Consider the following 16113-nt stretch of genomic DNA (forward strand, 5'->3'; position numbering starts at 1 on the left):
GTCTAGTCTATAGTCTAGTCTATAGTCTAGTCTATAGTCTAGTCTATAGTCTAGTCTATAGTCTAGTCTATAGTCTAGTCTATAGTCTAGGCTATAGTCTAGTCTAAAATCTAGTCTATAGTATAGTCTATATTCTAGTGTAGTCTATAGTATAGTCTAAAGTCTAGTCTATAGTATAGTCTAAAGTCTAGTCTATAGTCTAGTCTAAAGTCTAGTCTATAGTCTAGTCTAAAGTCTAGTCTATAGTATAGTCTAAAGTCTAGTCTATAGTCTAGTCTAAAGTCTAGTCTATAGTCTAGTCTATAGTCTAGTCTATAGTCTAGTCTAAATTCTAGTCTATAGTCTAGTCTAAAGTCTAGTCTATAGTCTAGTCTATAGTCTAGTCTATAGTCTAGTCTATAGTCTAGTCTAAAGTCTAATCTATAGTCTAGTCTAAAGTCTAGTCTATAGTCTAGACTATAGTCTGGTCTATAGTCCATAGTATATTCTATAAATTAGTAAAGTCTAAACAATCTAATATTTTCTAAAAATTTCTTTATTTATGTTACTATATTAATCGTATATTGCCCATTTGGCTCGATTAAATAAAGACTGAAATAAAAAAAAAATCAAAAGTTTTACATTTTCGATATTTTAAGTCAAATTTTTTTAAATTAAATAAAATTCAATTAAATTTAAATAAAACTAAAACCTTTTACATACTGCTGATATGTTTGTAAGATCTGTGTGAAAATAAGTTTTAACATCCTAAAAATATCCTTAGCTTTTTTGAATAAATTTTTAAAGTAAATTTTAGTCAATTTGCTGTTTTTTTTTTTCGTTAGGATAATTGTCTTTATAAATTACCGTTAGCATTACAGATTTCTTAACTAAAATTGTTGTTATTATTACCAAATATTATTATTGTTTTTTTTTATAAATTATTTTATATAAACTTATGTAGTTTTTTTTTTTACAAAATTATAAGACCCTGTTTTATTAAATTATCATTTTCAATCTTATTTATAAAATTAACAATTTTTATTTCGAGTTTTTTTATTATTATTATTAATAAACTATGCAACATTTTTAAATTTATTTTTGCTTAATTTTAAATTATGTACAAGAGTATTTTTGTTGTTGTTTATTACTAAACATTGTGTGTCTGTGTTTTTTAATTTCATACAACTTTTCTTTTCATTTCAATTTCAGTTTCAAGTACTTTTTTTTGCGTTTTTTTCCAGTGTCAATTTCTTATAATAATACATCTAATATATTTTATTTAAATATATATATTTTTTATAAAATAATTAACAAACAAGCTCGATTTTTTTCAACAACTAACTACACACTTAAAATTTTAAACTTAATTTAAACTTTTAATTAATTCTTTTTTTTCACATTTTGTGTAAAGTGTGTTTGTGTGTGTGTGGGAGTGTGGGTGTGTTTTGTTAATTCATGTCAAGCTTTATAATAAAAAAATGGTTGTTGTTTGTAGAAAATGTTGCAAGAAGTTTAAGATGTTTTTTTCTTTTATGGGAAAATCAGAAATATAATTAAATTATGTGTTTTACTTTTCAATTTTAGGTTAATTAAAAAAAAAATTTACTAATTTCCTCAATAGCGCGAAAATTTTGTAAACACTTTCTGTTTTTTTCAGAAGTTTTTCCAAATTTAGAATAATTTCTGAACTTGTTATACATTTAACAATAAAAAAATCTTTAAAAATATAGTTAAAAAGAACTTTTTATTATTAAAAACTCATTCAAAAATCTTTCTAAAGAAAAGCTCTTCTATAAAAAGCTTTTTCAAGAAACATGCTTTTTGAAAAAAATCTCTCAATCAGAGTGCTTTCGATATAAAAAATTTTATACTGAAAGTTTTTTATAAAAAATCGGTCGATGAAAGCTTTCGATCAAGACAATTTCCTATAAAAAATCGGTTGATGAAAGCTTTCTATCAAGACAATTTTCAATAAGAAACCGAATTAATGTTACAAGAAGCTTTTTCTATATAAAAATCTGTTCTACGGAAAGATGCATTAAGGAAAAACTTTCGTAACAAATTTTTTATGGAAAAATATTTATAAAAAAGAAAAAAACTTTCCATGGAAAAACTTTTTTAAAAAAAGCTTTTTATAAAAAAATGTAATACAAAAAATTTATATAAAAAACTATTATACAGAAAGTTTTTATTGAAAAATATCGTTATAACAAACTTTTATTATTAAAAACCTATACAATAAGCTTTCTAAAGAAAAGCTCTTATACAAACCGCTTTCTAAAGAGAAGCTTATACAAAATGCTTTCTAAACGTAAGCTCTTAAACAGAATGTTTTATTTATAAAAATTCATTAAAAAATTATTATACTAAAAGTTATATTTAAAAAATCGGTTGATGAAAGCTTTAGATCAGGGTAATTTTCTATATGAAAGCAAATTAATGTTGACGAAAGCTTTAGATCAAGGTAATTTTCTGTATGAAAGCAAATTAATGTTACAAAGAAACATTTCTATATAGAAATCTGTTATACGGAAAGTTTCCTTAAGGAAAAACTGTCGTTGCAAATTTTTCTTTTAAAGAACGTTTAGAAAAATTAATAAAAAGTTAAGCTTTTTAGAGAAAAAACTTTTTATAGAAAAAATTTTATTTGTGAAAAATGCTTTCTATAAAAAAAGTTTTTGTTTAGTCGAGAGAATTTTTATTGAGAGAAACCGAAAAGCTTTGCATAGAAATAACTGTTATACATAAAGCTTTGTATAGAAATAACAGTTATACAGAATATTTTTGTAAAGGAAAACTATATGGAGGACTGTTATAAAGAAACATTGTATAAGGAATAATGTTATAAAGAAAGCTTTTTAAAGAAAAAAACAATTATACCGAAAGCTATTCATTGAAATAACTGTTAAGCTTAAAGCTTTCTGTAGAAAATTTCAGAGATATTCAATAGAAAAAAAACTGTTACACAGAAAGGATTCTATAGTTATAACTGTTATACTGAAATATTTGGTTAATTTAAAAAGTTATTGTACAGAAAGAACTGTAGAATTCTTTAAGGGAGAACTTTTATAGAGAGCTTTCTACAGAGTAAACTTTTACACAATGAATTCACTCCTGTGAAAATTTTTATATATATTTATAGCTTTTAATAGAAAAAAACTGTTTTACAAAATTTTTTTTTTGTAAACTGTTATTATTAAAACTGTTATACGAAAAACCTCAATAAAAATGTTGAGCTTTTTACGGACAAATTAATAAAACAGAAAGATTTTAATTGAAAAATAAATATAATGTCTTCGATATCTATGCTAATATAACAGAAAGCTTTACAGAGAAACATCTTCTAGAGAAAAAGCTGTTATACAGCAAATTTTCACAGAAAAAACTGTTATACAAAAAATGTTCTCTTTAAAAAATATCTTTTACATAAAGCCCATTAAAACTGTTATACGAAAAACTTAAAAAAAAAATTGAAGTATTTTATGGACAAATAAATAAAACAAAAAGCTTTCAAGTAAATAACTGTTATACAAAGATTTTGCAATAAAAACTTTCTTAGGCAACGCTTTCAATTGAAATTACTTTCTAAAGAAAATTATTGTTATACAAAGATATGGCTACAAAAACGTTTCTAAGCTAATGTTCTATATACGCTTTTAATACAAATTATATAAATTATATAAAGATTTTGCATTTCTTAAGTAATGTTCTAGATTCGGTTGAGCTGTTAAATATAAATCAAACGATCACTGCGATCTGACAAAGATTCTTTGATCGAAAAACATATAGACTATGTGCTTAGGCATTAATATTATGATTTTTACGTATTTATAACATCGTTTATTTAGTTAATAATGTTTGCGAAGTTTTGCCTTAACCTTTGCTTTGTCCAACTGCTATTACATTCGATTATTGTAAAATTCTTCTGCTAAAAATATTCGTTATTCACAAGAGAACTGTTGGTCTGTTGTCGATAGGACCTTAATGGTAGGAGATTCAGTGTTGAAATTTTACAAAACTATTCTTGATCCTAATGTTTTAATGGAATGTTTTTCTTAAAAAAGAAATTAAATTAAAAAAGTACTTTATTCAGATTACTTTGTATTTTCTCTGATATCCTGATTCTTTTTTTTTAGAACATCAGAGCGTATGCGATTTAATAAAATAATACATATCACTCATACGTCTACAGTTATTGAAAGAAACTAATCTTCATAAGTTTGTTTTCTTAGACCACCAGAGCGTATGCAACTTAGAAAAATAATACATATCACTCATACGTCTACAGTTATTAAAATAAAAGCAAAACTTTATAACAAAAAATTTGCAACAATTTCAGAAAATTATTTTAAAAATTGTTTAAAAATATTAAAAAAAAAACATAAATTTCGCACATTTGTTTTTGTCAAAACAATATTTGTTATGCTAGTGTTTTCGTAAAGAAAACAAAATAACTCTAATATCCGCTCATTCAACAAACACATTAAATAATAATGGATATGTGTGAGTGTATAAACTGTAGAGAGTTTTGTTTATTTAGATTTGTGTGGGAGAAAAAAAATGAGAAAAACTAGACGTGTTTGTTTGTGTATTAACAAGTTTAATATTGTTGTTGTTATATTCATACAATGTTTACATTTAATCTTTTGTATTCATGTTTCTATGTTTGTTTTCATGTAACACTCTTTGTATTTTTTTTTTATTCTACAACTATTTACTTTGTCATCATGCTATTTCTTCTCTGTTATTTGTCACTTTTGACTTTGTACAGTAGTTTACTGTTTTAGTTGTTGTTGTTATTGTTGTGTTAAAACAAACATACATAAAACATGACTATGCCTGTTCTGCAGTCTCAAAATTCATGAGTACAAGTGTTTCTTTTTTTGGTTTTGTGTTTATGTAGTTGTGTGGGTGTTTTTTTTTATTTTTTTATTATTTACAATTTGTTCATTTCATATTTTGTTTTTACTGGTTCATTTGTTATTTTTTTTACAAGTTTTTCATTTGTAGTAGTTTTGTGCGTGTTTTTCAGTTTTGTTTATTCATTTTATTTTATGTTTTTTTTTAGATTTTTTTTTCCATTTTCCATTTATGTACTAGAAATTTTCACAAATAGCAACAAAAACAAAACCCCCAAAATAAGTGTGGGTAAGCAGAGGTAGCAGCAAAAAAAAAGAGCAGCTTTCTAGTATTATTAAGAATTCATTGAATGCTACAGGTTGTTGGTTTTAATTGAAGAGTTTAAAACTGTTTACAGTTGGAGAAAAAAAATTTATGTAAAATAGCACAGTGGGTTGTGGGGGAGGAAAAATGTAAAATATTTAATAATCGAGTTAAAAATTGTATGTATATTAAAGCAAATTGGCGAAAGACAGTCTTCTATGTTTGTTTAAACTATAGATTTTTTTATCAACTAGTCTATTCAATAGTTCTTCATATCAAATAGTCAATGAACTATACAATGGATCAGAATATACATCAGTATATGAACGAGTCTATGATTTAGTTTATGTACTTGTCTTTAAATTTGTCTATCAACATATATATTTACAAGCCCATCAACTAGTCTATGTATAAGCCTCTAGATTAGCCATCAGTCTATGGACTATTTCGTTCTTTTAAATAGTCTTTATACTAGGTTATGAATAACCTACTAGTTTATGGATTTGTCTTATAATTTATTGGAAGATGTATGGTCCAGTCTACAGACTACAGTCTGTACGCTTTGGACTAATGTAACAACTAGTCTATGGAATAATTTATCAAAAGGTCTATGGGTTAGGCTATCAAACAGTCTATCCGTTAGTCTCACAACTAGTATATCAAGTAGTTTATTAACTAGTCTATCAGCTAGTCTATGGATTAGTCTATCGAATAGTTTATAAACTAGTCTTTGAAGTAGTCTATTAAGTGGCGTATAAACTACTCTATGGACTAGTCTATCAACTAGTCTATGGACTAGTCTATCAACTAGTCTATCATTAAGTCTATCAACTATTCTATGGACTAGTCTATCAACTATGGACTAGTCTATGGACTAGTCAATGGACTGGTCTATCAACTAGTCTATGACTATTTTATCAAATAGTCTATGGACTAGTCTATCATCAAGTCTATCAACTATTTTATGGACTAGTCTATCATCTAGTCTATCAACTATGGACTAGTCTATGGACTAGTCAATGGACTGGTCTATCAACTAGTCTATGAACTAGTCCATGAACTCGTCTATCAACTAGTCTATGGACTACTCCATCAACTAGTCTATTAACTAGTCTATGGACTAGTCCATCAACTAGTCTATGGACTAGTTCATCAACTAGTCTATCAACTAGCCTATGGACTAGTCCATCAACTAGCCTATGGACTAGTCCATCAACTAGTCTATGGACTAGTCCATCAACTAGTCTATCAACTAGTCTATGGACTAGTCTATCAACTAGTCAATCAACTAGTCTATCAACTAGTCTATGGACTAGTCTATGGACTAGTCTATCAACTAGTCTATGGACTAGTACATCAACTAGTCTATGGACTAGTCAATCAACTAGTCTATGGACTAGTCCATCAACTAGTCTATCAACTAGTCTATGGACTAGTCCATTAACTAGTCTATCAACTAGTCTATGGACTAGTCCATCAACTAGTCTATGGATAAGTCAATCAACAAGTCTATCATCTTGTCTATCAACTATTCCATGGATTAGTCTGTCAGCTAGTCTATGGATTAGTCTATCATTTAGTCTATCAACTAGACTATGGACTAGTGTATTAACTGACGTATTTTATAGAAAAGTCCACTTACTAGTTTATGAATTAGTCTATTAAATAGTCTATGAACTAGTCTATCAAATAGTCTATATACTTATCTATCAAATTCTATATTTACTTGTCTATCAACTATTCTCTGAACTACGCTATCAACTGGTCTATGAACTAGTCTATGAACTAGTCTATGGACTAGCCTCTCAACTAATCTATGAACTGGTATATCAACTAGTCTATCATCTGACAAGTTCACCAACTAGTCTATGAACTACACCTGTAAATAGTATCTGGACTAGTCTATAGACTTGTCCACCAACTAGTTATGGATTAGTCTGTTATATACTCTAGGGATTAGCCTAGACTAATCTAACAAATAGCCTATAGACTAGTCTCTCAATTAGTCTATGTACTGGTGTATTGACTAGATCAACTAGTGTCTTGACTTCTCTGTCATATAGTCTCTGGACTAGTCTATCATATATTCTCTGGAATAATGTAGCATATAGTTTATGGACTAGACCATTAAATAGTTATTGGAATAGTCTATCAAAGAGTTAATGGGCTAGTTTCTTATCTAGTTGCGAGACTTATCCATACACTACACTTCTATCAACAAGTCTATGGACTAGATTATCGAATATTCTATGGATTAGTCTTTCAACTATTTAATAGTCTATTAACTAGCCTATGGACTAATCTATCTACTGATTTATAATATAGTCTAAAGGTTTACAAAATATCCTATCCATTGATATGTTAATCTAAATGTATACACATTTTCCTTATCCTTTTCACAAGTATAATGAAACGAGAAATATTTTATATCTCAATGTAACAGCAAAAATTAATATTACGTATACGTCACATATTGTTTGCATACCCAAAGGGGGGCAAAATTTTATCATGAGATGTTAAATATTTATCTATTAATTTTAAATGCAAAAAATGGATATAGAAGCTGTATAATTATACTTCAAGGGATAGGAAATTTTTTATACTTTTGTGTATATAGAAATATTTAGATAAAAGTGGGCGTGACATTAATAATGGGAGTGGCAATTTAAGCTATATGAAACATACAGTCTCAAATTGTGTGTTATTAACTCTAATATAAGATTTATGTTTTTAAAAATAATAGGCGAAGCGACAAAAGTAGGCGTGGCATTTGTCGTTTGAAATTAATACTAAAATTTACATATGAGGAAAGCTTTAACAGAATAGGGAGGTACACTAAGCTTAGCTTTAGTGTTCTTTATTATTCATTTTGCTTTGGATTACACTTGTTTGAGGTTTTTGTTTTTGTTTCTGTTTTGTGTTTTTTTCTTTTTATTAAAAGTAGATTTTAGCTTGTTTTCCTTCCGTTTTTTTTGGGCTTTTGATTTACAATTTTTTTTAGTAAAGTCCTTTACGCTTTTGTGTTGGTTTTGTTACTGTTGTTCATATTCATGTTAATGGCAGCTTTAGGGCTCATTGTCATAAAAAAAACAAAAATATACTAAAGGTATAAATAAATATATACTATATGGCTACATACATACACATACATATCAAGGCCGTCATTTTGTTTTAGTCTCACCCAACAAACAGCTGCAATATTGGAATTTCTAAATTTGTAAATTCCTCCTGATAGCTGCTACTTTTTTTAACATTTGGTGTGTCTGTGTGTGTGTTTTTAGTAGCTTGTTTATTTTATAAAATTAATTTTATTAAATCTCTAATTTCGGGCTTTTGTCTGACGTTTAGATTTTGTTTGATGAATATTGTGGCTGTTGCTCGTTCTGTTCGTCCTGTTGCTGCTTATGCTGATGATGTTGCTTCAGCTGTAGTATTGTAGTTGTAGCAATTTGTGGTTATTTATAAATTATCATTTGTTATGGAATTTGTTGCAAATGAGGCAAAGGATATTGTTGTGGCTGTGGTAGCAAAATTTGCTGTTGGTTGTAATGTTGCTGTTGTGGTTGTAATTGTTGTTGTTGTTGTTGCTGCTGTTGATGAGCCCCACCAGCTGCGACTGCTGCCGCCGCTAATGTTGAGGTAGTGGCTGCCAGTAGTGATGATGCAGTCTCTGTGAAATTTTTACCAAAACGTGCTCTATCCATGGTCTCCTTCATTAAACGTTCATTTTCCTGGCGAACTAGATTTCGTTGAAAGTGTTGTGGCAGGGGGGTAAAAAACAAATGTTTGCATATTAATACAAAAATGTTTATAAAAGGTTATTAATATTAATAAAATAAAGATAAAATTAAATTAGAAAAGTTATTATAAAGGTTTTTTTTTAATTTTCTTCTTTTTTTTCTTTAAATGGAACATTTTATTTTTATGAATTTGGTTTTGGTTTTAGTTTGTTTTAGAACTTTTTATTTTTCTTTGATTTCGTTTTTTCTTCTAAAAACTGTTGATGCTTTTGGTTTGAAACTGTAGTCAAAGTAAAGGCCTGTTGATGAATGTTGTTTAATGTTCATCAATCCAGACTATTTACTTTAAATACAATTTACCAGTTTTATAATATTATTTAGTTTTGATTTAAACACTTACAATGGCTGTAAATTTTGTAGTTTGCTATGTATTTAGTAAATTTTTTCACTCACGTTTTTCTTATTAAAAAAAGTATTTTTCTGAAAAAAAGTTAAACACCTTAAAGTAGGCTTTATATGTTGTTTTATTTAACACCCCTTAATGTAGGCTTTAGTTTCTGTTTTTTAACTTTATATGTACATAATTGTTAAGATGTATGTGTTCTAAATTAAATTTGTTTTGGCTTTAATATTTCTTTTTAAGTTCTTTGGTATACAAGGACTTTAAACATTTTGCAATTATTTTTTGCCAACCCAAAAAGCATGCTTTAGTTAAGTAAAGTTTTTACAGTCGAAAATATTGTAAGCTAATGGATCAGTTGTTAAATGATTATCTTTAGACAAGTCTATGTATTTGTCTATGGAATAATCTATTGATTAGTGTACGTACTAGTTTATTGATTAGTCTGTGTAATAGTCTATTGTCTAGTCTTCTATTTGAACTTATCTACGTACTAATTTACTGACTAGTTTTTTGAGCTAGTCTACTTACTACTTTTTAGACTAGTCTATTGACTATTCTATAGACTATTCTTTGGATTAGTTTATTGACTAGTTTTAGGTCTAGTCTACTGACTAGTCTTTGGACTAATGTACTGACTAGTCTACTGACTGGTCTTTAAACTACTATACTGACTAGTCTTTGGACTAGTCTACTAAACTAGTCGATTAAATTTTGCATGAGCTATTCTGATGACTAGTCTGTAGATGTTTCCCTTGATAAGTCTAATTAATTGACTAGTCTTTCGACTAGTCTTTTGAATAGAACTAGAACAGAACTAGAACAGAACTAGAACAGAACTAGAACAGAACTAGAACAGAACTAGAACAGAACTAGAACAGAACTAGAACAGAACTAGAACAGAACTAGAACAGAACTAGAACAGAACTAGAACAGAACTAGAACAGAACTAGAATAGAACTAGAACAGAACTAGAACAGAACTGTATGAGCTAATCTGCTGAATATTATGTAGATTTGTCTATTGACTAGTGTTTAGGCTAGTTCATTGTTTAGTCTTTGGATTATTGAATAGTATTTAGACTAGTCTATTAAATAGTCATTAGATCTTTTAGTGAAGTAGTCTTTAAACCAGCCAAAAGAAGGTACTAATGTTGCCAACTACCTTTTAATTGCTAACAAATTGCCAACTTTATAAAAATACACAAAAATCCCATTATAACAATTAAAACAATTATGGTGTTTTCAAATTTTTTTTGTGAAAAAATGCTCAAGAATAGAAAACACAGTAAAAATGTGTGTAATATAAATTTCATAACCAATTAAGAAATGTTTGTTCATTTTTTTGTGTTTAGACTTGTTGAAAAAGCACAAAAGGAAAGTAAAATATGTACACAAAAACACTAAAAGGGTAAAGTTTTTATTGTTCAGCTTTTTTTTAAAAGAAATTTAGGAGGTCCCTTTAAGATATTTAAGTAATTTTTAACTTAAACTAAAAATTGTCTTTAAGCGTTAACCCTAAATTCATAAAACGGAAAAAATTTGGAATGAAAACTGTTAGAAAAAAACTAAGTTGTTAAAGTAAAAGATTTTAGTTAAATAAAACAAACTTTCCTTTTCGAGCTAATCGTTTAATTTGTTTTAAATCAACAACTTTTTATTAACTGTTAAGCTTTTGTTGTTTTTAAACTAAGTTTTTTTCTAATGTTTTTTTGTTGGTATTCTACAGAAAACACTTTACACGTTACCAATACAACCGAAAACATCAATGATTCTTTTGTTTTTCCTAATAAATACTTGAAAATCTTTTTTTTTTATCCCACACACACTTTTGCTTCGTTTAATTTGTTTAAATAATTGGAAAAATGTCAACAACTGTTAATAGTTTTCCAATGAAAAAATATATTGAACAGAAGCTTTAAATAAAAGAAAATTATACAATAACTACTTAGTCATATCAATAGAATTTTAATCAAAGTAAATTAGAAATGACAGGCAAATGTTTACTAAAATGAAAAAAAGTACTAAATTTTATTCGAGAAGAGTAGGTACTTTCTTTTAGCTCCAAAAGTACCAGAAATTTCTTTTTACTAGTTTTTGGACTAGTCTATTGACTAGTCTTTGGACGAGTCTATTGACCAGTCTATGGGCTAGTCTATTGACTAGTCTGTTAATAAGTATATTGACAAGTCTCTGAAAGAATCTACTGACTACTATATACACTAGCCTATTGATTAGTTTATGGACTTATCTCCGGACTAGCCTTTTTACCAGTTTCTGGACTAGTCTATGGACTAGATTATTGACCAATCTCTGGTTTATACTAGTCTATTGACCAGTTTCTGAACTAATCTATTGATTAGTGTCTGAAATCATTTTTTGACTATCTTATTGACCAATCTCTGGACTAGTCTATTGACTAGTCTTTAGACTAATCTATTGACCAATTTATGCACTAGTCTATGGACTAGTCTATTGACAAGTCTGTTAATAAGTCACGAGTATAAACCAGTTTCTGCACTAGTTTATTGACTAGTCCCTGGAATAGTCTCTGGACTAGATTATTGATCAATCTCTGGTTTAGTCGAGGACCTAGTCAATTGACTAGCCTCTGGACTAATCTATTGTATATTTTATACACTAGTCTATTTAACAGTTTCTGAACAAGTCTATTAATTTGTGTCTCGAATAGTCTGTTGATTAGATTACTGACCAATCTCTGGACTAGTTTTGGAAGTTTAAACTAGTCTATTGACTAGTCTCAGTAGTAATTATTGTCAAGTCTATGGAATAGACTATTGACTAGTCTATTGGCTATTCTGTTGGGTATTGATTAGTCTACTAGTCTATAGTATCTTGGCTAGTAGACTATAGACTAGTATATCGACTGGTTACTTGACTATTCTATTGGAAAGTCAAAGGACTACTCTATTGACTAGTCTGTGGACTATTCTTTTGTCTAGTCTAGTGAAAAGTCTAATAATTAGTCTATAGATAAGTCTACTGACTAGACTCTAAACTATTCTATTGACTAGTCTCTGTACTTGTATCTGAACAAGTCTCTGAATTCCATATTATTATTAGTTTTAGTTTCCTTTTAAGATATTAAAACTGATCTTAACAAGTTTAAAACTTGTTAAAAAAAAAAAACAAGTAAGAGTGTTATATTCGGCCATGCCGAATCTTATATACCCACCATCAAATCATTCATGTTTATGTAGAATTTTACTGATGTACTCACATTTTTGGGTCAGTAATAAGTCATTTTCAAAAGGGGACATTGGTAAGGTCAATTATAAATCCATATTCATTAAATTTATGAAAATGATTTTATTTCCTATAAAACTTTTTTATGTCGAATTTTATTGCTTTATATATATGTTATGAGCAGATATGAGCATAAATTTATGTTCTCATTAAACATGTTTCTGTTGAATTTCACCGCTATTGATACATCTCTTAGCGATAAAGTTATTTTCTGAAGGGGGCATTATAATAGGGATAGGAGAAAACGTGAAAACGATCCTTATAAAATTTGATAGGGAGATTTTGGCTCGCACGAAACTTGTGTATGTAGAATTTTTTAGTACTGAGCGTTGAATTCGTTGTCTAAAGGGCACCTTATTAGGGGGTTAGATAATAATGGACCTATCCTCATAAAATTTAAGAAAATGATTTTTGTTCCCATAAAACTTTTATATGTCGAATATTATTGTTATATATATGCTTCTTAAGGTAGATATGAGCATTAAAGTCGTTTTCTGAAAGGGACCTTATAGGTGGGATAGGGTCAATTATCCTTATAAAATTCTACAAAGAGATTTATGAGACCATAAAACATGTTTGTGCCGAATTTCACCGCTATTGATGCTTCTCTTAGCCAGTTATGAGCGACAAAGTCATTTTCTGAAGGGGACTTTATATGGGGGGTAGGGTCAATTATGAACCGATCCTTTTAAAATTCTACGAAAAGATTTATGTCCCCATAAAACATGTTTGTGCCGAATTTCACTGCTATTGATGCTTCTCTTAGCCAGTTATGGACGATAAAATTATTTTCTGAAGGGGACTTTATATGGGGGGTAGGGTCAATTATGGACCGATCCTTATAAAATTCTACGAAGAGATTTATGTCACCATAAAACATGTTTGTGCCGAATTACACCGCTATTGATGCTTCTGTTAGTCAGTTGTGAGCGATAAAAGCATTTTCTGAAGGGTACTTTGTATGGGGGGTAGGGTCAATTATAAACCGATCCTTATGAAATTCTACGAGAAGATTTATGTTCCTATAAAACATGTTTGTGCCGAATTTCACTGCTATTGATGCTTCTCTTAGCCAGTTATGGGTGACAAAGTCATTTTTTGAAGGGGACTTTATATGGGGGGTAGGGTCAATTATCGACCGATCCTTATAAAATTTTATGAAGAGATTTGTGTTCCCGTAAAACATGTTTGTGCCGAATTTCACTGCTGTTGATGCTTCTCTTAGCCAGTTATGTGCGATAAAGTCATTTTTTGAAGGGGACTTTATATGGGGGGTAGGGTCAATTATGGACCGATCCTTATGAAATTCTGCGAAGAGATTTATGTCACCATAAAACATGTTTGTGCCGAATTACAGCGCTATTGATGCTTCTGTTAGTCAGTTGTGAACGATAAAGTCATTTTCTGACGGGTACTTTGTATTGGGGGTAGGGTCAATTATGGACCGATCCTTATGAAATTCTATGAAAAGATTTATGTCCCTATAGAACATGTTTGTGCCGAATTACAGCGCTATTGATGCTTTTGTTAGTCAGTTATTGGCGATAATGTCATTTTCTAAAGGGGGCCTTATATGAGGGGTAGGGTCAATTATCGACCGATCCTTATAAAATTCTACAAAGAGATTTGTGTTCCCGTAAAACATGTCTGTGCCGAATTTCACTGCTATTGATGCTTCTCTTAGCCAGTTATGTGCGATAAAGTCATTTTCTGAAGGGGACTTTATATGGGGGGTAGGGTCAATTATGGACCGATCCTTATGAAATTCTGCGAAGAGATTTATATCACCATAAAACATATTTGTGCCGAATTACACCGCTATTGATGCTTCTGTTAGTCAGTTGTGAACGATAAAGTCATTTTCTGAAGGGTACTTTGTATGGGGGGTAGGGTCAATTATGGACCGATCCTTATGAAACTCTATGAAAAGATTTATGTCCCCATAAAACATGTTTGTGCCGAATTACAGCGCTATTGATGCTTTTGTTAGTCAGTTATTGGCGATAATGTCATTTTCTAAAGGGGGCCTTATATGGGGGCTAGGCGAAATCGTGGACCGATATTGCCCATTTTCAATACCAAACAAACTACATGAACTATAAGTATCTGTGCAAAATTTCAGCTCGCTAGCTACTTCCGTTTGGACTCTATCGTGTTTTCAACAGACAGACAGACAGACGGACAGACGGACAGACGGACGGACATGGCTAGATCGTCTTAGAATCTAATAAGGACCCAGAATATATATACTTTTATTGGTCTTAGACGAATATTTCAATGTGTTACAAACGGAATGACAAAAACAATATACCCCCCATCTTTTTTGATGGTGGGTATAATAAAGCATACTTTTGGGTTGCGGAAATATATCCTCTGCAAACATATACATATGTGCAATACACATACATTTCCCATTAAAACCTCATTCTTTTAGCGTCCACTCTCTTTATAGATATTTCAATTTGTTTGAAAATTTAGTTTAAAAAAAAATACACGTCAAACTGTTAAAAGGTTTCCATTTAAGTGGAGGGAAACCAAGAAACCAATGAACTAAAAGTTGACAGTAACCAAAATAGAAAAAAGAAAACTTGACGAAGTAAAGCAAATAAGTAATAAAAAAAATCCGTGGACAAAACTTATTTATCATTCGAAGGAGAAACCTTAAAAAAATCACAACAACAATGGATATAGTAAATAAAAATGTTTATTTAAGGATTTAAAAACATTATTTTTTTTTAAATTAACGGCCACTTTAAAATGTTAAAAATAAAAATGAAAAATTTTATTTTTTTTTGTTCAAAAATAAACCATTTATTTTCTTTTGAACAATTTTTCATTTCAGTTTGCTCATGATGTTGACTCTATGGATTTTACACTTGAAAAATTGCACTTTTTGTTTTGTACTTGAGTGCAGAATATAAAAGAATTAAAAAAAATAAAAATAAATTGTTGTTTAGAAAAAATTTTTATTTCAATGCATTTGTTGCTGCTGCCACTGTTGTTGTGTGAGTCAAGTGCATTACAACTATATAAGGTGACTTCCAAATGCATGTGTCTAAAACATCATCAACATTGTCACCTTCCAAGACCATATAGCAAACAATTTATGAGTTTGCAGAAATATTAGAGATAGATACATGTATTAACACAGCAGCACCACAAATACTCATAATGGGACCAACTGGAAGAATTTTGAATAGACCATGGAACATTTCTTAGACTAGTCTTATTAGCGGACTATAGACTAAGGACTTAAATAGCTTAAAGACTAAAATATAGCATAGATTATAGAATAGACTATAAACTAAACTATAGACTAGACTTAAGACATGAATATAAAATAGACTAGACAATAGACTATACTATAGACTAGACTATAGACTAGACTATAGACTACACCATAGATTAGACTATAGACTAGACTATAAACTAGACTATAGACTAGACCATAGGTTAGACTATAGACTAGACTATAGACTAGACTATAGGCTAGACTATAGACTATAGACTAGACTATAGACTAGACTATAGACTAGACTATAGACTAGACTATAGACTAGAC

General features: G+C 29.3%; 1 protein-coding gene across 1 annotated transcript in view; it reads right to left on the minus strand.

The window, feature by feature from the left end:
• Nucleotides 1-6660: 6660 nt before the first annotated feature.
• Nucleotides 6661-16113, minus strand: part of LOC111676035 (serine-rich adhesin for platelets) — a 321746-nt gene continuing 312293 nt past the window's right edge. Inside the window, exon 7 of the mRNA XM_046953535.1 lies at nt 6661-8884. Coding sequence (XP_046809491.1) covers nt 8622-8884 — 263 coding nt within the window. The 3' untranslated portion in view covers nt 6661-8621. The remainder of the gene's footprint in view (nt 8885-16113) is intronic.

Source organism: Lucilia cuprina, chromosome 6 (genome assembly GCF_022045245.1).
Source record: "Lucilia cuprina isolate Lc7/37 chromosome 6, ASM2204524v1, whole genome shotgun sequence".
In the NCBI taxonomy this organism is placed as follows: domain Eukaryota; kingdom Metazoa; phylum Arthropoda; class Insecta; order Diptera; family Calliphoridae; genus Lucilia; species Lucilia cuprina.